This window comes from Macrobrachium nipponense, chromosome 35 (genome assembly GCF_015104395.2).
Source record: "Macrobrachium nipponense isolate FS-2020 chromosome 35, ASM1510439v2, whole genome shotgun sequence".
Classification (NCBI taxonomy): domain Eukaryota; kingdom Metazoa; phylum Arthropoda; class Malacostraca; order Decapoda; family Palaemonidae; genus Macrobrachium; species Macrobrachium nipponense.
The window spans coordinates 61,714,877-61,739,397 of NC_061096.1; the positions used below are offsets into that span (position 1 = coordinate 61,714,877).

The 24,521-nt window shown below is 37.9% G+C and overlaps 2 protein-coding genes across 2 annotated transcripts; one reads left to right on the top strand and one right to left on the bottom strand.

The window, feature by feature from the left end:
* The first annotated feature begins 281 nt into the window (after positions 1–281).
* On the top strand, positions 282–3,582 carry LOC135208849 (NIF3-like protein 1). The gene is made up of 3 exons (XM_064241424.1): positions 282–427; positions 1,869–2,007; positions 3,017–3,582. The coding sequence occupies exons 1-3, from the start codon at positions 398–400 to the stop codon at positions 3,283–3,285; spliced, it is 438 nt and encodes a 145-aa protein (XP_064097494.1). The 5' UTR covers positions 282–397; the 3' UTR covers positions 3,286–3,582.
* A 1,238-nt stretch (positions 3,583–4,820) lies between these two features.
* Positions 4,821–18,351, bottom strand: LOC135208848 (innexin inx1-like). Its single transcript, XM_064241423.1, has 7 exons — positions 17,993–18,351; positions 10,029–10,152; positions 9,429–9,584; positions 8,567–8,689; positions 7,029–7,190; positions 6,711–6,892; positions 4,821–6,171 (listed from the first exon to the last, which is right to left on the bottom strand). The coding sequence occupies exons 1-7, from the start codon at positions 18,241–18,243 to the stop codon at positions 6,036–6,038; spliced, it is 1,134 nt and encodes a 377-aa protein (XP_064097493.1). The 5' UTR covers positions 18,244–18,351; the 3' UTR covers positions 4,821–6,035.
* Between the last annotated feature and the right edge of the window lie 6,170 nt (positions 18,352–24,521).

The window sequence follows — 24,521 nt, forward strand, 5'->3', positions numbered from 1 at the left end:
ACATTATTCATACTTGTCACATTACACATTTTTAGGTAATGAATACAAAGTTTATCAGCACATAGAAATGAATTAGGGATAATTAAATTTTAAAAAAACTATAAAGCCAAGACATGCTTTTCTTCGATGATGCTATCATAGGACTTAATTTTGCATCCTTAGGCTGTAGAACTAGTAGAAAATTTGTCATGCAGCAAAGAGTAGATCAGAGAGGACTTTGACATGAAGGGTGAGGTAATTCGAATTTTATGTTACACCAAAAGCTGTATGACCCTGAAATTCTGACATAAATATTTATATATATTTCAGGAGGAATGCTGATAGCTCCCTTGTGGTTTTATGCAGTGAGAGTTTTCTTCCAACAATTGTGAGTCTTCTTAGTGGCAGGAATGATCATATGGAGTTTGTTATTACAAAATTAGAACAGGTATGTTATATTTGAGCAGGAGATTACATTGTATCCATTGTGCTATGTTTCAAATTCCATTTTCAAGTCTGAAGATGGTCCCAATCTTGTCTTTCTTTTGTTTTGTGAAGTAAATAATGACCTAATTTAACTAAAAGCCAGTTGGTTTAAGTTACATTTATTAACAAAGTGATCAGTGGTTTTTGTTTTTGAAAGCTTTGCTGAAGAGGAGGGCAGAATTATGTTAAACAGGGAAAGATAAATTGCTCACTGGAATGAGAACATCACTAATTGGCTCAGATTTAACATAAGTGATCCTTTGTATCTTCTCCAATAGGATGATAGAATTGTTTTAGAGGTATAGGCTGCCATCACATTAGAGCCAGAACCAGAAGAGGGTAATAAAATGTGTACCATTAGTGAAGGTGTCAGAGATGAATTTCATGTGGATGACCCCTTTAATTTCTTAATGTAGACCTGCAGGTGTCCTAATCCCACTTCTAAAATAAGAGTACCAGGATTTTCAAGATCAAGTAGAGAATGTGTGTACCATTGTAAGCATTATAAGGATCATAAGTACTATATCTTAGTTTTACCAGACCACTGAGCTGATTAACAGCTCTCCTGGGGCTGGCCCAAAGGATTAGATATTTTTATGTGAATAGGAACCAATTGGTCACCTAGCAACGGGACCTACAGCTTATTGTGGGATCCGAACCACATTGTATCAAGAAATGAATTTCTATCACCAGAAATAAATTCCTCTGGTTCTGTGTTGGCCGAGCCGAGAATCGAACTTCGGACCACTGGGTTGGTAGCGGAGCGCGAAATGCACTCGGCCAATGTGGAACTTTATTGTAAGCATTAATTTATATCTTTAAATTGCATCTGCCACCAAAGAGGAAACGATAAAATGCCCTCAACATACACCTCTTGTATTAACTCTGTTACATCACTGCATTTGTTGGATACTCTCAAGTTTATTCCTTTCATATCCAGAGGAACCCATCCCCATATTACTTGATTTGTTCTTGAAGATCAGTTCCAACCACAAATAGTTGTTATAAATCCTAACGCATGATTTGGGTAACTGTTGTATGACTTCCTGTGTGAGGCTTGGTCCTATTCTGCATAGAACCTCCAGTGTTCGAAGTAAGTACACAATACTGTACATTTTTAGGTTTTAATTTAATATCAGAAACAAACTTACGACCTGTTGTTGACAGGTCACTGATTCAGTTTTAAGTTTAGTATCTAACAAGTAGGGGAGTTTATCCAATATTTAAGGAAAGAGAAGACTGTATCAAGAATATGCCATAGTATTTGGCCAAAACCAAGAGAGGAATCCAACATTAGACTGTCTGGCTTGTCATGAGAGTTCTGATTTCTATAGTTGTATTATCTCAACAAATTGGTGTATTTTCTCATCCACTAATGAAATTGAAAGTTTGTCTCCTTCTAGGTTCCTTTAGATGGTCATGGAATGGGAAGAAAATGTAACTTGTCATCTCCTGTAACATTAAAGGAAGCAGTTGACAAAATAAAATCACATCTTGGCTTACCTTATGTGAGGTTAGCCTTGGCACATGGAGCAACATCTGGTAAGTCATTCTATAATTTTTTTAGGCAGTATTTAAACATACAGATTTGCTGCTTCACAACCCCATCACTCATATCTGTCCACATTCTTGGTTTTTGAAAGTCACTAGACACTACAGATGAAAAATCAGTAGTAGCGTAGTGCATGCACCACCTACCTAGAGCATTGGATACCCAACAGCCATATGTCTTTTCATAAATGTTTAGTACTGTTAACAGCTAGCCTAATTCCTTAATTTCATTATTACTTGGCTCATTATTCAATTATTCTCTTTAATTCTTCCTTTTCCACCCTTTTTTTCATTTCTGTTTCCTTTCTTAGTGATAAGTGTTCCCTGTACCCGTTACCAATCCTTCTTGACCTGTTCATAATTCTCTGCCTGTTAACCTAAACAGCAACTGTATCCGAATTTTCATCTTCTACATAAATTTCTTTCAACTCCAAGACCTACTAGGCCTAATGGAATGGGAGTAAAATGCATTGGAGGTGCCAGAATCATCACAAAAGAAATTGAAGTCATTTATGAACCTGGATCTAGGAATTTGGAGAAGGGTGATGTGATTTATCTTGATTTGAGGAGTTTGGAATCAAGCCCAGCACCTTTTACAGCTAGAATGCTAAAGAAAAGATAATAAGGCACATGGATGGTTTAAAGAAGGGACCTGAAAAAGCAAGACAGTAAATGATTGCTGACCTTCTAAATGCTTTATGCTAACCTAGTACCAGGGAAACTGTTTGGCAGTACATTTCAAACATTGTCATAGTTTTCTTTCTTTGAGAAAAATTAGGTTTACAGTGAAAGTATCTAATGTCAGATGTATTTTTAATGGCTATACTTTTTAAATATTTTCATGCAAGAAAACTCAGGGAATCCCATACTTTTATTATAACGATGAGACATTTAGCATATTTTGATTGATAAAAGTTACTGTTAATATTAATTATTATCAAATGTCTCCATCTGTCCTTTGGCATATTAGTTCTATCTCTCTAGTCTACTCTATTTACAGATTCATTAATCAGGAGTGTTGCTGTCTGTGCTGGATCTGGGTCATCGGTACTTCGTGGAACAAGAGTTGATTTATGGCTCACAGGAGAAATGTCCCACCATGAAATACTAGATGCTACTCATCAGGGTATCTCAGTTGTGCTGACTGATCATTCTAACACTGAACGGGGTTACCTAAAAGTATTACAGCCTCACCTTGCTGAATTATTTGACCAAAAGGTACAAATAATTGTGTCTGAAAGAGACAGAGATCCTCTGCAAGTTGTGTAGTTGCATTTTGGAATATTATTGTACTGTATTGGTGCTTTTGACATGTGATTCAATGAGTTCTTGCTGGGTAATGTTGTGACAAGGAAATGTATCTTCTGCTTTTTTACACAGACTTTCTTTAAAAGAGGATTCATTAATATTTTGGCATTTGTGTTTGTTTATAATGGCAATGCCAGTTGGTTTCATTTTTGAAGTACATATAGTTTTCAAAACCCAAAAATTTTGTGCATTGATTCGAGCAAATGGGACAAGCTTAGAATAAAGTATGTAGAAGGTGGGATGAAGTTAGCACTGCAATTTGATTTTGATATCCAATCCAGTTTGCCAAATTAACCAATAACTCAAGTGTAAGCTCAAGATAAGGTTCTTCGTGCCAAGCTTTTGGTCACCAATTATATTCCTTTCAGCTTGATATTTGTTTTTATGGGAACTAAGACCATCGCCTTTTATATATATACTATACATATGTTTCTGGCCGTTTAATAGTTGCCTCCCTTTCAGTCAGCAGTGATGCTGTTGTAGAGATGTTACTGCTTTTGGGAGGTACTCAGCACAAGAGGTAACCTTTAAGCAGTAACCTACCTCCCCTTCTCACTATCCAAGTCCTGCTTTCTCGTTCCCTACGTACATTCCAGGGCGAGAGGAGGGTATCACAAGTGGGAAATAATACACTTATTCCTTTGGCATTTAATACACAATCTGCAATTAATGCAACCCTTATTGTCACCTGTTATATCTGCTGTTGTTACATGCCTTATGATGTGACTGTGTACTATTACTCCATTCTTACAGTGCCTGCTTCAACTGCCACTGCAACGAGCTCAGTGCTGTCGAGTTTCCAGTAGCACTCTACTTCCCAGTAGATCGACTAAGGCAATTCCCAAGTAAGGAGAGGAAGAATTGCATATGCAATCCTTCCACATCCTACTTTACCCGAACCCTTCATTTGGTATTAGCCGGAATTGGCTGGTCTTACAAATGAATTCCCCATACAGAACTTAATGATTCTCCAGTGTTTTCCCGTACTCATGCTGAGGGTCCTACCACTTGTCATCCCAGATGTCAATACAAGTAGATTACAATTTATCACCCCCCCTGCTTCCATATGAAACTGGAAGCATGACCATTTCACCAGGTAGGATTCAACACATCAGTTGTCACAAAGATTACCTCCCATCTGTGTTGTGTCTCCTTTATAAAAGGTGATCGTATGTTTTACATATATATATATCAGTCCTTTGTCAATGGCTTGAAAATAAAGCCGAAGCCAGTCAGGACCTACACCCTTCTCTTATTTTTCACCTGTGGATATATATAGTTGGTTTGGTCATTTGTATTGCCATTAGAACAATGACACGTTTTTAAGTAATCTGCATTTTAGTTGGTATACAGCATTGTCCCTGCGGCTTAAGACATTGACCTCCCCAGCTCTCATTGGTTTGTTTACCTATGAGAAATAAGTTAATTGCCTTCTTTTCTCTTGCCATTAACCCTACTTATGGGTCATACAAATATTTAAAAGGCTAAAAAAACACTTTTATATAAAAAATCTCTCTAATGTAACTACAAATTACATGAATCTTATACAAGACAAAATAATATTCTTAAGTTTACATAAAACTGTAAGATACAGTGAAGCCACAAGATAAAGTATCATATAACTGCACATATTTGTATTGCTTGCTCGGGTTCATCCCAACAACGGGTGCAAGCATCCAATAGCACTTACTTGGAACTTTTAGCGTTAATTTGCAAAATAAGTTTAATGGATGGAGAATAATGGATGATTTTTGAATAAAGGCATGTAAAATGTCCTCTGAGCATCACTGGTCTTCTTGCCTCATCTACATAGAAATAATACTCTCGATCAATCACACTGACTTATCTACAAAGATATAGGCCAGAGAGCATAAAAATATTAGCTTCATGCGCTTCGAAACTAGTCATATTTCCCTTGTGATAATGGCACTTATAAATATACAGAAATCTTTGACCAGCAAAGCTGTCATATACTTGTGAGCAGTCTTAATTATTTTCCTTCTGTATTCATGACTTTTGAAATGCCAGTATCCAAATTCACAACATCCAACACAACTGAGTAGAACTTCTTGAAAACATTACCAAAACATTAAAAAATAAATAATAAATAGAGTAACTTTGTGACAATTAACCACATATACAGCAACAATAATGAAAGAAAGGCTTGTCAAATTCTAAATAATAAAGTAACTAAAGTAACCATGTAGGTCAAATGAAATTTGTCAGAAACATTAAGACAAGAACTGGTGGCTGTCACCCTCATGCAGCATGACTAGCCCACCTCTAACTTAGGAGAACTAATCATAATGAATATTGACACACGGGAACACTTTAAGGCCTCGAAGCTCAGCTGAAGGCACTTGTGGGATTAATTTCTTGCACCATACATTCAGGAAATCTTGCTCCACACAAACAGTTTGTCGCAAAACATTCCTGATGGAACATCTCAAAATTTTAAAGCACGTTCTAAGTAAGAACAACAGAGTATATACTAAACTTCCCTTAATTGGCGCCCCCCAAAACAAAAGCTTACTCCACACATAGCACCAAACGCATTCCATATAAAAATTTCTTAAATCCTTAACCCAGTGAAAGACAACTCGGGGTGGGTTCAAAATAACTGAATGTTCTTCCTTCTTGTAGTCTAGTCATTTTAATCTTGATTCACCTTCAGCTGGGGGTAACAGCCCTCAGTCCATGTCCTCCAACATTCATACAGATGACGATGAATATGGACTGTTGTAAGCATTGTTGCTGTTGGCAGTTTCAATCTCTTTTGATAACCTGGTCATTATGTCTCTGTAGATGAGTGGATCAATGTTTGTGGACAAAACATATAAAATCCACCTGAAATAAAGAAAAAAAATTAGTTTTCCTATCGACTACAGAAAATTAACATAGCTCTTAAACACTGACTTTGCATTTTTTTTTAAACATACCAACACAATCTGGCTTATACACCTTGACTCAAAGGCGATTATAATTTTAAGCCACTTACTACAAACAAATAAGAACCAAAACTAAGCAGTAATAGAAGTAATGAGAACCACTCTCCTAATTGGATACTATTGCAGCAAATTCTACAGAGATAGAACTTGAAAGCCACCATACAAAATTGTATAGTATGAACCTTTATATGTAATATGTTTCATCTGATGCTAAGGCTTGCATACATTTTTGGATAGACATTGTGCATATATTTGTACTTTGCACATTACTGATGTGTTTGTTGTACTAGACAAAATGTTATGGCAACAATTACAAACTCAAAAAGAGTTGGTAACAAAGGTGATCGATTATTTACTGTAATAATACGTAGATAACTTTAACAGATGAACATTCCTTTTACATATTTTACATTAGAAAAATGTGACATTTCAACTCACCAATCTCCAATAGAAGTCTTGTTGACAATTGCTTCTATTGTCTCAATAGGAACAGACTTGTTGTGCTTGTGCATGGCACGTGGGCGAAGACCTGGGACCACAAAGAGGGCAATTCGGTAGAGCAAGATGGCTCCTAGCAAGGCAGCAAGAATTACATACCAGAACCAAATTGTTATAAACACCTGAAAAAGAGAAATCATATTAAGGATATTGCATGTGAATTACAATGCATGGTACACGGAGCAGCAATATAGAAAAGAAAAAATAATTTGCTAAACATCCATTATATACATTAAGATATACTTTAAAAATGCTAACCTTCTCATTCAAGATGTTAAGTGGAAGCAAGCAGAATGCATCAGCTCTCTCGATAGTACCCGATGACCCAAATTTATGGAAATGACACTTGGTCATCCTTGGGAAGACGTAGATCATAGGGTCGACTCTTTCCTCTTGGTCCAATTCAGAATACTCCAGAACCTGTTAAAACATTAGAAATAAATCAAGATGTTCAATACTTGAGTAAAAAATGTTTTTAGCAATTGCATTTTTCTACTTATACAAAACAGAACCTAAAGCCTTTTTAAAAAACATTAGTAATCTTCAGAGCAAATAGGATACTGTTGTTGAACTTTGTAAAAACAAGGTAGTTAAAAGGTGGTTAAGGGGTTAGCAGAACTCAATTGTCACAAAACACTTCAATTTTTCTTTGGCTTCCAGGACAAAGCAGGGAGGTTGATGTGGGAGTTGTGATTAAGGTTCTAGTTTGTATACTTGGGGAAAATATGTTACTTTTAAAATCTGGTGTTTGTTCCTATGCAAATAAAAACCATCCTAGTAAAAATTAGGCAAGAACCTACTTGGTCTGGCATAAACATTAAGAAAAAGCAGTAGGGCTAAGGATAAAACCTCAAGGTTCTACACGTAACAGGTTCGAGTTCCATGACAATCTCCCTTTATGGGAAAAAAAGTGTCAGAAGGCAACCATTCCTGGCTAAATCAATTGATGTGCTTAAAATTTCATTCTACCACTGTCCTCGTTCCCTCTAAAAGGGAGGAGCAGAATGAGACAGAAGTGGGGAAAAAAACCAAAACCAGTAATAAGCATAGAAAAGCACAAATACTCATATATAGTTCAATAACCAGCAGAATAAAAATTAGAACACAATTTAGGACAAAGGTCAAGCACTGGGATATATGAGGTCATTCGGTGATGGAACTTGCAGTTGCAATATGAAATAATTGTGGGGGGGGGGGGGGGGGGGTGGGGGGGGGGGGGGGGGTGAAAAGTCTGATGGTAGAGAATATGAACGGAGGCACAGTAAAAGGAATGAGAGTGTTTCCGGCTAGGGGCTGAAGGGATGCTGCATAGATTAAAATAATCCCAACAGTGCATCACGTGAGGTGCACTGACAGCTCTACAGCTTATGGGGGCCAGCAGAGTAGGGTAGCATGATGTCCAATCTGGAAGCTATACAAAGTTCAAGTGCTTGGAGAGGGAGACAAAATGCTGAGGAAGGATACTCCCCCCATTCACCCCCTTGGTTAAACAACAGTTATTAATCAACCTTACCACCAAATTTAACAACAATTTCCAGCTCACACTGCAGACTACTATAAAAAATACAGTGACTTGTATTTCCAAAGGAGCAATTCCCCTTACAATTTGCAAATATTATTAGGTAAAATACTTTGCAACAGCAAAACTAACTCATAGTGAAAGATATAAAATGTTACCTAGGATATTTAAAAAAAGAAAATAATTTTAAGAGTATAACATATAGTTAATTAAATTACTCCTAGTTTAAAGTTTACAATTTAAAAAGAAACATTTTACACCACAATAATTCACTTACCCTTGGGCCATAGGTCAAAAATGCACCCCCAAGGAACTTGTCAATGAGGAACAGCTGGCCAACAATGTTGATGAAACTTAGCAGCTCGCATAACCAATATTTAAATACATATCCATTGTGCATCTGCAATAGACAGTGTGTTTTTCAGTAAGGATCCCAGTAAACCACACAGAAAAATTCTTAGCTATATTTACACTCGACCAAAATCCAAAACGCCAAAGTGAGATGAATTTTAGAAATTTATATAGAAAAAAGTAATAACATATGCAGTCCGTATGTTAATGTAACAGACATTTGCAAAGCTAACGCCTTCATTTTTATCCCTTAACATTTAGACAGACACACTGACTTCAAGAAGGCACGAGCCTTCCGCCTGAGTCACTGTACTCCTTAAGCAGAGGCCATGTTCCAAGAGAACCCGGGCCTCATTCTCAATAATTACAACACTGAACAGTTGAATTAGAAAGGGCAAATGAAAACTCCCCTTGTTAATATGGATATCTTGGTGAAGGCATTGAAGGATAGGGGATGAAAATTTAGGACAGCAACAGCTGGGGGCAAAATAACAATGTATGCCAAGTACTCAAAATACATTTAAGACTTTACCTCTGTTCACAAAAAGGACTGAAGTTTTACACTTCTGATGGGAATTTCTCAAACCCATTGGGTTGCAGAATCTAGTTTTAGTAAATATTTATTACACAATGGTTTGTGCATGAAAAAAGGAAAACACTGCTATTACACAGTTTAGCTGACAAAACTTGACTATATATAATATATATATATATAAAAAAGGCCATTACAGAATCAATGATATATATATAAAAAAAAAGGCCATTACAGAATCAAAACACATGCTCACCCTAATATGCTTGACAATGTACTCAATAATGGTATTTTTGCGAGCGCTAACATCTTCCTCTTTGTACAGCACTGGACGTAATCCACTGGCAATAGTTTCCATCAATCCACCTTCAAAATTATTCCAAACGAACTTTGGGATATAACAGAGTGCTGCCTGTAAAACAAAATAAATAAAACACAGGTTATTTCCTTGCATACACAAAAGACTGCCTATTGACACTTCTTGCCTTGTCTGGTTTAAGCAGTGACAAAGTTAACAATTATTGACTAAATTAATGCACGGCAAGTTTATTAGACCATAAAAAGAAACGAGCATCAATGTGAAAAATCTTCTATCCCCCAAATATGTCACAACATTAATTTACCAAAGAAAATTAAAGCCCCACCCGTATATACAAACAAGGCAGTACTGTAATATACTTGAAATATGCCAGCTTGGAATCCAAATGTTATATGCAAGATACTTTCCTCCCTTTCAAAAACAAATATATATAGTATCCATCTACAAAATTCCTATATATACATGAGAGATCGAGCTAATCTGTATGTTGTACCTCAAAACCAAAGTCAATAAAAACAAAACGACACTAAAACCCACCTGGAAAAACAAGAAAAACACAACCCATTGGTAATAATTATGGAACCTCCAGCGCTCTTGCATCTCATCGTCTGAATATGCACTCGGGGCCCCAACTCCAGGTTCGGCAACCAGCCCACGTTCACTGGAATGAAAAGATGCATTTTTAATTACAGATACAACTTGAAACTTTGTATTTCAACTAATATAACACCCTATGAAGTAACAAATTCTTAATATACAATAAACATCCGGAAAATAAATGAGATTTAATAACCTCCATTTAGTTATATTAATAGCAAACCTAGTATACTCCCAGTATCATAAATAAAACTCCCTCAGGGATGCCTCAACAATATTGATCGATGTGACACGTGTTGCGTCAGCCAGTTGTATCCACTGCCTTCTCTCAAAAATAGCGAGACTCGCGTACTCATCTACGATTTACACCATAGGACAAAAAATTTGTGAAGGCACTACAAATGCCAAAGTTAATTTTGAAAAATAAAACTATATATATAAAATATCGCTGATATGTATTACATCCTTTGGAAATACAGTTACTATTCGGTACGATGTTATTATTCTTATGCCTGTTGTGTTGTTCCCGCGCGCCAACTGATGTTGACTGCAAACTATGGTACAGTACGACACTTGAATGAACAACTTGCACTCCACCCCCTCTAACAGAACAGCTTCTTGCTGTCATACAAGCGTGTTTAAAAAGGAGTGCTGTCTACTGTTTACTACTCCCACTAAAACGGCAATTTCCATGCTAGTCCTCGACAACGAATCATACTGTACTAAAAGCGTGTTCACGTAACACCCGCGACGTTGTTTAGTAAACAATGTCTGGGTTTCAAACACTGACGAGTCATTCGTGAGCAGCTTACGAGACGTTCCCTTACCATAAACGTCATCGCTTAAAACTGGTAGGAACTAATACTCCCCATTACACAATAGCTGCGCTCTTCTACCTCAAAGAATGCGCTCCTGTGGAATACAAATGCACTCGGGAAACATTGCTCGTCCAAGTAACTGCGTAATTGACAATGGATGTATTCAACAAATTCACCCAAATAAGTTAAAATACAGTACGTACAAGCAAGAGCAGGTAACGAGGCTGGTCGCGTTGAGAAAGTCCCGGAATTTAACGGCTCCAATCATAGACAGCCTTTTATTTATTGTGAAATTAAAACCGAACAATTTACTAGCTTTCAATGTCACTTTCAGTTCTTTATGAAATAAAATTCCAAACAATTTTATACTGTCATAGTCATATAACACTAGCATCAACACGCCAGACTGGTTATCACCCACCCAAACCCCTCGAACTGACGTAACTTGCCGTTTCCTAATTTCTACATCCTACATGACGCATTTTCTTAATTCCGAAAGCGTCCCGTACTTTTTTTTTCCCGGGACAGGCGAACTTCACCCCCACCACGATAGGAAAGACTGGCTTGTCATCTAAAAAAAACAGGCAAATTTGACTCCATAATTTTTGTTAAAATTATTATTTATCCCAAAAACAACATACCTTGATTCTGTTTGCAAGTCCGACCGAAGTCATACTCTCAAGATTATTCCTGAGATACTAGATATAAAAGAAGTGAGTTCTACTGATTAATTTACAAGTCAAATCTGAAATTCAACGAAACAAAACGGCATATACATACACACAAAATAGAATAAATAAATATTTCAGCTGCTCTACAAACAAATGAGACGTATCGTTATATTTAACATCTTTATCATCATCTACAATCGACGTGATAATGATGCCTGTTGTTCTTGTTACTGCACTGAAAGTATGAAATAACACTACAACCCATTTTTTTTTTTCCATTCTGCCATCCTTTCTACTACTTGCTGGCGGGGACATGCATAAAAACACATGCCCTACCATTATTCTTATTCAATACTCTTTTCCGAAATTACTCCTACGATATAAAAAAAAAATCCCTTGCTAGCTTCAAAATAAGCTAATTTAACAGCACAACAAACAAAATGCAGGACTCGTTCTTGGGGTATTATAAAGTTTTTACGTATCACAAAAGGGTACCCAAGATCACTGAAAGGTAAAGGGTAAAGACTATATTGAAATTTACGTAAACGAGCCAACCGACGCCATGCAATACTACCCAAAATATATACAATGGTCTCTTTGGTATATAAAAAAAAAACGCCAAACGTTAAAACGTGGTGACTAAGTTTACCTAATTTATCTCCTACAAATAGGTGATTACACCGAGTTTCTATCATTATAATGTTAACCTTGGAGAAAATACAGGTGATGCAGAACAGGTTTCTAAGACGTTCGTTTAACATCAGTGTTACGTCATCCCTAAACGTAAGCTATACCCAAAAATGACGAGTTTCCAAAGTCCTTTAGTTTTGGTGTCATGTTTACTCTCGTTGCTAAAGTGGTCTTTCTTGAACTCCTACGAAAGTACAAAAATACATCCGGGTACACACGAGCTGCCGCTACTCTCGCTTTGCAAACCATACTAAACGCAAATCCCAAGCACCTGGAATAGTGAGTGATCCACCATACTACCACTAAATAATGACTACAGTTTATCTTAAGACTACCAGACGACCACGCCACTGCCAGGAACTTGCGCGTATATTAAAAGTCTATACCTATACTCTGTTTTTTTTTTCATCTGTCCATCCGCCTGTGGTGTTTGCGCATAGTAGCATTGCATCCCGGGTTTCAAATAATATCCTATTTCGAATTTTAACGGTGTCATTCGCAAACAGTAAATTATTAAAACTTTGTTGTAAATTTACACCCAGATATCCTTTTATTTACCTAAAACTTACACATAGCGTAACTAATTAAAGCCAGGGATGCAGTGTTACCATGCGCGACCACCACAGGCGGATGGACAGATGAAAAAAACAAAACAAGAGTATAGTTGTTTACAAGTTACCTAGCAGATACAATGGCACCATGTGAAATGAAAGAACATTGAAAAAAAGGTGACGCATGAAAACTACGTAAAAAATAATGGAATGGCTTACAATTTTCCTAACGAAGGAAAACAACACAGAATAAGGAATGATCAGCTTACGAGAAATGGAGGTTTGTCTGGATGGTGCTTTAACATGGTGGACGTGTTCATCTTCCAAAGAACCCATGCAGAGAGAAACGTGTAATACACATACGATTCCATACAACCCTTGAATGCTTTTGTGGGCCTGTTTTGTTCCCTAAAGACACAAGCATCACTTTCCTGTCAACAAGGCTGTCGAGTAAAGACTCGCTGCGTACTGATAATGAGTGATTACAAGTCTTAAAAACTGGCCAAAATAGCTATAGTTACACGATAAATGTCCTTGAAACACCCCCCCCCCTCCCCTTATATAAAACTGTATACTAAAATACAATGCAAACAATGCTGATGACAGATACGATAATAAAATGAATGAAAAAAAAGAGCTACTATAGTAAACCAAATTGAAAAAAAAAAAGGACATCCCACCATAATACATTTGAAAAGACAGCTGCTATAGTAAACAAATTTAAAAAGATACTATAGTAACAGAAAAGGTTACTAAAGTATAACAAAAGATACAAAAAACATTGGGAGGGTTGATCTATGAATGGCCACAGTGATAAGAGACACGCACACACGAGATCAAAATACCACAGCAGCCAAGTCACCGGTAAAGGATTTCCTGTTCAGGTATGATGCCCAGTCAAACTTTAAAAAAACTCTCCCCCCAAATTGCTTTACGACGAATTTAATTTCAGGGCCAGGAGACTCAACTATAGAGTAAAACCTGCCTAACATTACGCAGGGATAGCTGATAACAGTAAACTTTCCTACTAATGCGACAGACCATTAATCCCTCACTTACGGACAAATACTAGTCCAGTTCACCCTTCAAATGGGTGTTCATGAAATCATGAAGAGCAACACAACGAATTACTTATGAGCTTCGTGTTTACTCGAGGTAACATAGATAGCGACTTACGCAGTAATTAGGGGTGGTATGCTCCACAAATTTACTTTAAAAAAAAACAGCATCTCTGTAACAATCTGTTCATTACAACCTAGACTACCAGCAATTACCTCGAAAGAAAATCGTAAAGCTGGAAGTGAATCAAGCTTCAAAATACACAAATATTTCGTCAATCGCCTGTACTTCAACCTTAATTAAAGAAAAATCCATTTGACGAAGGGAGACATTCAAATAATAACTGGTACAACTAGTTTCCTTCAAAGGTATTCTCGGCAACATTTTGAATTTCCCCATAAAATTATCTAAAACGAAACGGTAGTCATTCTTTAACTGGTTCACTTAGTCTCTTGCATTTACACAACATAAGCTAGGTCAAGATGCTTTTCTAGAATAATGCAAGGTGCCTAAATTGTGTTGCACATGGCAAGATGGAGCGTCACACTAAAGTTTTCCATGTATATTATGATATGGACAATTTCAAGCACTGACTGCTACAGCCTACTAAAAAACCAAGGTGAAACCAAAACGCGTCTATTATATCTTTTCCAAAACCATCCCTTAATATTCTAAGAATTTTTTTTCCCCTATTACTTTTGTTGTGGTTGCGAATGGCCTCCGACGCACGGTGACAAGTGTCTGTCCGTAGAAAACCCAAGCATCCAACGCACGGAGACAGGTGTCTGTCTGTTGAAAAACCAAGCAATAATGTTACCATTGACAGAGACGAGCATATAAAATTACAGGATGAACATTTTTTCATAACACATGTTCGCCTGAAATCAGGAACGGCCAAATGACATGGGCCACCAGCATCTCTTGCAAAGACACAATTTAGCTCAACATACCAACCCTAGAATAGCAAGACATGAGTAAAGCGAGAGAGGTGCGAGCTTTCTTTGTAACGTCACCGGACACCAACATCCCAGCGAAGGCAAGAATGGGTAGACTGTATAATATGGGTGGAGAATAGAGTATTTCGCTAAACATGGGGAAGACAAAAACGGGACGATGCGACAGCTCGAGAAAGGGTTGCAGGTGTTTTCTTCAGATGCAACATCAAGCTTGCCCAAAGACAAAAACAGGAAAGCAGGGCATAACGCAAGATGGGGAGGTCTTTTCCCCAGATGTCTATGGACAACACCCGTTGCTGAATAACCCACTGGTTCCATGCAACGTAAAAGCACCATACAAACAAACAATCTATGGACAACATATGGATTAGATCCTGAAAAACCAAGTTAAAATCCAAACTTTACAATGATGATTCTAAGCCAGATAGGATAACGCATATATTTAATTATTTATTCACAGACATGCGCATACACACATTGAATGACCAACGATCGACATGTGAAACCGGCAGAATACCCACACCATGCTTACTGTTAACCTGAAATCATCAAGAGATAAGAGATGACGCAGTGTATCAATGGGTGTAGATCTCAATACACTTTAATATTAGACAAGGCAAAGCCATCAATACCTATTACGGACAATGAACTATCGAACGATATAAAGGTTCACTATCTGGAGAGGAGGCACTTTTATCGACTGATCAACAGGTCTGTAAATTCGAAATTCTTGCATAATTTATTAGCAATTCGGTTTCATACCGAGGCCATCTCATTAGTGCGGAGAGTTCCATTCTCTGGAAACCAGAAGGCACCAGATTTAATACGAGAAATATCAAATATATTCATACTGTAATCCTACCTTACTTGGCATTTAAAACCAATGTGAAAGGATCACGCTTTATTTTTAATACTAGTTGGAGTAGCTATGGGGCTCCTAGCTATGTAATAAATTTGGTACAATACTTAAAAGCATGTAAATTTTCCAGGAAAGAGAAATCAGATTTCTTTGCTTCGCCAGAATCGGGAATCGAACAAGGGTTCGAGAGAGAGAGAGAGAGAAGGAGAGAGAGAGAGACGAGAGGGGGAGAGATGAGAGAGAGAGAGGAGGAGGGGGGGAGGGGGGTTAGGAGCGGTAGTCTTGAGGTCAGCCCACCATGACGAGCAGATTGACCCGCCCCCAGAGCCACTCCCATGATCCAAGAATACCAGTCATATATGGAAGGCAAATTTTGAACTTCATTACCACCAAACAAGCGAAACCTTTCTATATTTCTTTTGTTTTTTGAAGGCGGGGGGGGGGGGGGAGTGCGTTACCAAATGGGACTATCCCAGGTAAAAGCACGTTGGAAAACTCTAGTTGTACTGAAAAATAAGTTTGCGAGTTGAGCCTACAATCTCCACGTGTTGAAGCGCGATTAGAAACGAAAGGTTAACATGTGGATGCAGCTAGGAGAACGAAGGGTCAATAAGAGCAGCCTTTAAGAATGCCAACAGTTAACCACGTGAACTGCATTGACGGTACCCAACTACCCACCCCCTCCCCCTTACACGAGGGATGGAGGCTTGAAGCATGACATAGGTATAATAACAAATGTTTGAAAAGCATTTGGGATGAACTAAGCCTAAGAATCAGGCACTTAGCATGAAGTAGGCCTAAGGATGTATCTGATTATGCATTTAACGTGATATGGTAGCAAAGATTGCGAAATCTCCAACTAAATAATACACAGGCAAGTAAATTTTCGAAGAAAACGTTGTGATACAAAAGCTGCCAGGGAGCATGAAACCGTGCTGGCATAAATCCTACATTAACCTAGAAGGCGACGCTCAACTATTTAGTCTGCTGCATTTATTAATTGGAGGATTGCATCACCGGCTTCGTCGTTTTTGCATGTACTACCCTGTAACTTAGGTATATCAATTAGCTATCGGGTATTCGAATAAGTTTTCCTCACTGAAACTGGCAATTACCACTAGGGGTTAATAAGATGTTTATATATACCTATATGATTTCACACCGTACAAGAAGGCAAGCTGATTGGCTCCGCCGCTCTTCCGCACAATGCGTAAATGTAATAAAATTGGTTAAAATTTGTAAGTTTACAATGCTACAAGATTTAAAATGGGGTGTTTACAATGCTACAAGATTTATAATTAGACCCCAGAATGTAATAATGACCAAAATAATGGCCTACTTGGCGTAATAATCTAGCAGAATAGTCGAGCAGGTGCAAAATCGCACGGCTCTCCCATTTTCAAGTCTTCAACTTACGTAGATGTTTACGTCTTTTGGAAACTTCATCTTCACTTGCTTACCTGCATCTGCACATGCTGAACAAGTTGATATTATTCTTTAATAAAAAAAAAAATATTTAGAAAAACCTAATTCGCACCACGCGACGCTTATCCGAGTCATCACAACATCAAGACCTGGTTCATTCATCCAATCGCTCCATAAAGTCATTCATAAAATAGGTACACTTCATTGATCACAGAAACGGAGGGCTACTTGGATACAATAGATTAAAATAATTTGAAAAAAAAAATCAATTAAATCCCCAGATAAACAGAAATCAGCTTTAGTTCAAGTAAAAAAATATTAGTAAAAAATTAGGCCTGATTTACGACAATTGAGGAAAATTTACACTTTTTCGGTGGGTAAGGGGCAAACCTATCACCAAGGATAAACCAATTTACCTATCTACAAAACCCTTCCAATTTAAAATACGCCCCATTTACGAAAATAATTGTTACAATAAAGTTTCCCGTTCGGTTAAATTTTAACTAACTGCGCTGACATTTTACGCGTGTACGATTGCGTTAACAAAGGGTCGTTCAGCGCAGTTTCAAAATCAAATGTGGGTCTGGAACCAGCCTACTGGCTACCGAAAACATTCGAACCGCCAATCGGAATAATTTACCCGTTTAATTTTCTCTCAGGTGATTAACATATACCAAGCAAAATAAGAAAGTAACCTTAAATATAAGTTTTCCCGAAAACAGTCCCCCCGATCGCCGTGCCGTAGGATTCGCCCACCCGCCGCCGCCGACCTTTTTCATCATCCTCGGTGGGAACTAATCTGTCAAATGTAATAGTTTTCAATCGTGTAGTTTTAAAAACACGACTAGAAGGCCCTGCCACCGTCCAACACTCACCGTAGATAATAATCTTGTATTGTGAACGTCGAATGTATCCAACAATACGTATTTATGACATTTTGTTGTGGTAAACTGGTGATACAGTTGATTGGAGCCCCAAAGAACTCGGCAGCTGTTAGTAAGATGGATGCACCAAGTAAAAGCACAACAGTAAACTGATAATGGAGTCGAAACACACTACTTTCATTAATGCATTCACCCCTGGCCAAGTAGGCCTTCAATCCTCCAATGTATGCAATGGCAGACATGGTCAAGTCGAACCACCGCCACTCGCCACGAAAATCCTCGTTACACCCTTCTCTCGCCCACTTCCAAATGAACACTGGAGTGTATATCGTCGTGAACCCACACTACGCGGTCACTTGCCTCCCCCACCACTCGAAACTAGGAACGTCTCTTCCCTGATTCCTTCAGTGGAACATCCGTCCGAGACTCAGAAGTGGGAGGAGCTAACCAAGTGCGACAGAGCTACCAACGTCAGACGCGTTGAAATCTTTATGATTTATCTCAAGGAAACAGGAGAAGGAAAGTCAGCATTCCAGTTAGCACATCGCATGCACGTTTCCTGAAAAGTTTGAATTGCACTGGGAATAAAATGAAAGAAATTGGAAGCTGAAAAGGACCTCCGTGGTAAGCCTGGATTTCGTCAATTAGAGGACCAAGTCTACTAGTCTCGCACAGGGTCCCTCCAAATGCTCTCCTCCCCCTTCTAACAACACATCCTTCGGGAGAGGAACCAACATTCTCAGGTACTAGTGTTGCCACAACAAGTTCTTCCACGGATTTCTTAGTGAATGCCTTTCCTTGGACAAATTCAAAAGATTTTGCGGGTTGGTACGTTTTGGTAAAAGGACTGCCTTCTCAAACAGAACTATCACTGACTGTTCTCTAGTGAATTTTCTACTTATTTGGAGATATTCGCGTCCAGTTAGACTAAAACAATCATTTTGAAATAAGACTAAACCTTATAATATTTGCAATTTAGAAATTGCTCTCTGAGACAGGTCGTGCACCCAATCTATTAAAGTTAAAACTTGACTTATGTCAAGTTTTTTTTTTTTTACTTCTAATAAAAGATGGGAGTCTACAACATGTAAAGTTATGTAGGAAAAGCATAATTGTTTTTCATAATGTTCATTCCGTACTTAATGCAAATTAGAACGGTAAACTGAATTTCCATCTCTACTTAAGGTTTTTATTATCTCAGTGAAGGCTTATAAATTGTTTTGCTTAATTTGCCTGTGAAACAAACAAAATAATCAGTCTACGGAGTGTACATTTACATATAAATATAGAAGTTGCTCAACTGTACAAGTTACATGAGGTGGATCATGGTCAGAGAAGAGAAAGAAAGAAAAAAACAATGCCATGAAAGAGGAACATGCCCGGGGATGTTTTCTTCTATTCGAAAGCCTGGCGACATTTCACCGAATAGGATTGCGCTAACTGGCAACTTTGCGGTCCTAAAGTGTTGGGGGGGGAACTGACCTGCGGGATTGGTGGAGAACGGTGGAGAGGGTTAGGCGGTGGAGATCTCGCGTGTGTGGGTGGGAACTTTTGGGAAACGGGATTACTTTCATCATCTCATAGGAACTTCAGGAATGAGCGTACAGTTCTAGGAACATGAGAGATATGCAAATTCCCCAACATAGGGAGGAGTTGGCAGCGTGTGAGACTAACTTAGACTGTGAAATTCGAGTAATTTTTCAAAAGTTTATCCTTAAAAAATATGTCGAATTCCGGAAGTAATGATTCAACAATCTGAATCATCTACTTTCTCGAAACAAGATGGAAATTAAAGGCTGGAAAACAAAGTGAGGTTTATTTCTTTTTCTGACCCATAGGTGTTAATAGACGGAACAGAAATAACTGCAACCACATAAAAGAAAGTATTGACAAATATAGTATTAATTCATTGCAAACAACAAGGACAATACGTAATTGGGGCTATCCTTATACAAGCTGTTAAAACGTGCTCTGTTATACCTACTGTTTCAAACATTAATTGTTTTTGGATTATTTCGAGTCCCACAAACGATTGTTTTATAATAAAGCAGCTTAAGTAAATTGGCAGTATTCTATCATTTGTTGAACTTGCAACGAACCTTAGCCTCAGTGCTAACCAAAACCCGACATGGTGTGACTAAGTCTTTCAAATTTCCCCGAGAAAAAATCTAATAATTTTAACCTGGCCCCTGGTGATTTGGATAACAAGGGCATTACCCTGCAATCATCCTAGGATAATAGATGGGGAACTGACCCAGAATTTCTCTCCCATTCGTGGTCGATATCCACCTCTTGACAAAACGAAGTATGGGAACGAGCTTGGGTTTCAAAGGGTGTTTGTTAAGCACTGCAAAGATCAATTGTGAAGACCAGGCCCTTCTGCATAATAGTCTAGGGAAGAACATGAGGTCCCTTTTGTCGCACAGTGAAGAGACTGAGACGGCCATTAGTCTACTTCTCAAATCGAGTCCGGTAATAGGGTTGTGCAGTACAAATCTGACTTTTTAAAAGAATAAGATAAAGACAACACTGATGATGTGAAGGACTCAGTAAACGGGTTGACTGTTGTGTTCGCGACTTCTTCACTAGGCCGATAGGTAGGAGTAAAAGCACTGAATTGCTGTAAAACTCACTCTCTCTCTCTCTCTCTCTCTCTCTCTCTCTTCTCTCTCTCTCTCTCTGGCAAGACAGGCGAGCCGTGACAGGAAGTACACTTCCCCCCACCTCTTCCATATGCTTTCTCGGCCATAGCGCAGCTCACGATTAATCGTGGGAACGTGAAAGACATTACCTACGGCAGGTGAGATATTTTGTGCACATCATCTATCAAGGTCTAGGGCGAAGTGTAAGGGCAGGTTGTAGTAGACTTTCTCTTGTTATTTGTAATTAAGTTGGGGAGGGGGCGGGGCTGAGGTTCGTGTATGGCTCAAGCGGGATTATATAGTACGAACTGACAGCGGAAAACGTACTTTTTATACGATACCTCTCGCTTAGATTTTGGAATTGATAACTATTAATGATTTTATTCATGTAATATGAATATAATAGAATACAGAATTTAGACCAAATGCCACGAGCTGGTACCTATGAGGTCATTCAGCGCCGAAACGGAAATATTATTAAATGAATACGGATTCATATATTTCCAAGTCACATATGGTGCAGCTCCTGACGCAAGGGCTGCTGGGCACGTAGACCTATCGATCAGCTTATACGAAAACCCTTCCGAGAAAATATTATCATCATCTCGAAGTCGCCTCTCCAGCAAAACTAAAACCGCCAAGGTGTAACTCGAGGCATCCATCGGGCTCATGTTCTACACGAGACCTCGGGTGAAGTTACGTCGGTTTTATGAAGAAAAAGAGAGAGAGAGAGAGAGACGAAAAAACTCTTCAGAAACGTTGATCAACGAACGCCACCAGAGGCGATTTTTCCCTTGATAAACCTGGATAAACCTGTTCAGTGGTCGTCAAGGGACCTGGATGAAGGAAAGTTGACCTGAGTTCGCGTGATCGCGTATACCTGGTGGAGGAAAAGGGGGCCGAAGGGAGAAGTGCCCAGAAAGTAAAAATATTTTTTATTATTATCATATTTTCGTTCTTAAGACGAGGAAGGAAGAGGGGCGCTCTTGCTGATATTCTATATTCGGCTCTGGTTCTTGTATGTGTGTGTGTGTGTGTGACAGAGAGAGAGAGAGAGAGAGAGAGAGAGAGAGAGGATGCAGTATAGTTGAAGGAGATTATATCAAACTAGACCAACTGGAAAAAGCAATGCATGCCGAATGGTTTTGTCAAAGCCTTAGCGAGATAGAAATACGAAGCAAAGTACATACACGTCTAGGACCACAATATGAAGAACTGCAGGACTATATACATATTTTTTGGGGGTGAGGGGTGTTTATGTTAATCGTAGAAGTGGATTAAGGGCTACAACGTTAAAGACTATCGAACTACAGGTTCGTAGATCTGACCGTGGCTACCCACGACCTCCAACAGTTGAAGAAAAAAAAACTTTGTATTCAAAACCTCTTCCACATCAAAACCGCCTCTCTCCATTTTGCATGTAATCTGTGTCATGCCCTGTTGAGACAAGTCCTTTTTATGGTTCACTAAGAGAAAGTGACACGTTTGTTGTTGGGGGCTATAGATGTCAAGAACCTCCGATACGAGGCGAAATTTAAACATATTAAAAAGAGAGAGAGAGAGATTTCTTGATGGGAAGACGCTGCCACTGCTTTCGAAAAGCAGTTGGATTCTACAGACATCTGTCCCCCTTTTTTTTTCTTAAATAAAAAGAAGTTTGTCATTCAACTCCCGAAATTAAGCTAAAGAAAGCAATTTTTATTTCGTTTTATGGGAAGGAGCTGACTTCTTTCTAAAAGAGTTGGATTCCATAAAGATCTGTCTTTCTACCTAATGATAAAAATAATGGTAGTTATATATATATATATATATATATATATATATATATATTATATATATATATATATATATATATATATACATATATATATCCTTAAATCCACGGTTAGAAAGGTGAGTGAAAAACTGGGTACTTGGAACAAGTACTTTCGTAGTACTATATTCTACATTTTCAAGGTCACATTTCTTTTCGTGCTACATTGATATATATATATATATATATATATATATATATATATATATATATATATATGCCATTACTCATTACTTTTATTTTAAAGATGATTACATCGCGGAAATGAAAAAAAAATCAGGTATTTTAGATAATATGGATACCGAGAAGTTTTGCAGCTTGCTAACATATACAGTAGTCTATATAGATTTCGTTAATTGTCATACATATACGTATATATATATGTATATATATACATATATACACATAATATTTCATATTGCATCATGGTGTGCAAGAGTAATCTCTGAGAATTTTCCTGGACATTCTGTTGTAACCTAATCTACAACGAAGACAGCTTGGGGCGGATTAGATATGACGTCATCACAACCCCGTGACGTCACTGGCAAACCTGTTCCTGGGAGCAGAGCCTTCTGGGAATGAGTCTCCTGCTGCATTGCGCAACTCCGTAAGTAACCAGGGCCGGGGTAGGATTTTCCTCAAGTCTCTCTCTCTCTCTCTCTCTCTTGCTTTCAATGTAATGTTTCTATTTTCCTCAAGTCTCTCTTTCTCTCTCTCTCTCTCTCTCTCTCTCTCTCTCTCTCTCTCTCTCCTCTTTATCACTTGCTTTCAATGTAACGTTTCTTGTTCTGAGGTAACTTCTCGTCTGAAAGCAAATGTCTTTTGATCACTTAGACCACCACTTATTATCAACTTAAAAATTCCCCTTATGTTAACATATATGAAAATACATTAATTCCGAGGTAGAGCGAATTGGACATTAAAGGACATTTGTAGCTTAATGCACGTATTAAAGTATTTATATAAAATGAGAGGTTTCGAGAGCGTGCTCGATTCTCCTTGTCAGTCTTGAGCGAGTTCTCGAAAGATGTCTTTTGTGGACACTTTTAAATAAATATTTAAACTTACATCATTGTCGATTTCTCCTCCGTTCTAGTGACTCGTGAGGTAATGAGATTTTTTTTAATTAGTATTATATGCCAAAGCTTTAGTATTATTTCCTATTGTGGACATTCAAATAATATTTCACTTACATCATTGTCGATTTCTCCTCCGTTCTAGTGACTCGTGAGGTAATGAGATTTTTTTTTTAAATTGTTAGTATTATATGCCAAAGCTTTAGTATTATTCCTATGTGGACATTGTTAAATAAATATTTTCACTTAAATCATTGTCGATTTCTCCTCCGTTCTAGTGACTCGTGAGGTAATGAGATTTTTTTTTTAAATTGTTAGTATTATATGCCAAAGCTTTAGTATTATTCCTATTTATGACGAAGCTACCCAGAAGACTAAAGATAGGGAAAAAAAATCATTTCTCGACAAAGCTCTCCCATCTCCGGATTTCCCATGCATCATCCTTCACCTCTAATCTCGATTCTACTTCTTCGCCATAACTGCTGGGAATTGTGGCTACCAAAATCGCTCTGGCCGGAAGGATGAGTCATGCGGGAATACGAGAAGAAGAAGAAGAAGAAGAAGAAGAAGCTAAGCACAACGCAATCTTCTCAGCCTGTGTATATGCGTGTAAGACTCGGTAGTATATGAAGACAGAAAAAAAAGAAGGAAAAGACTTGGGCTATGAAAATGAAATCCTAAAATCAAAGATTTCTTTCCAGAGAAATTTGGATTCAGCTTCGAAAGTTCAAAGAGCAGATGCAATGCATTACTGACCCAATGCATTCGCCTATTATTTCAATCATTTACTTACATATTTATCTACTTATTTGTTCATTTATTATTTTTTCTAATAAGTGATCTCTTCTTTCTGCATTTCCCATCATCTTTTGTTACTTCTTTCTAATGAACACCATATTCTTTGGAAGCTTGATGGTCAAGTCAGTGGCCCCTGTGGGTTTGTTCCATATGAATAGGGTTCATCTCCCGAATAGAAATGATAATAATTA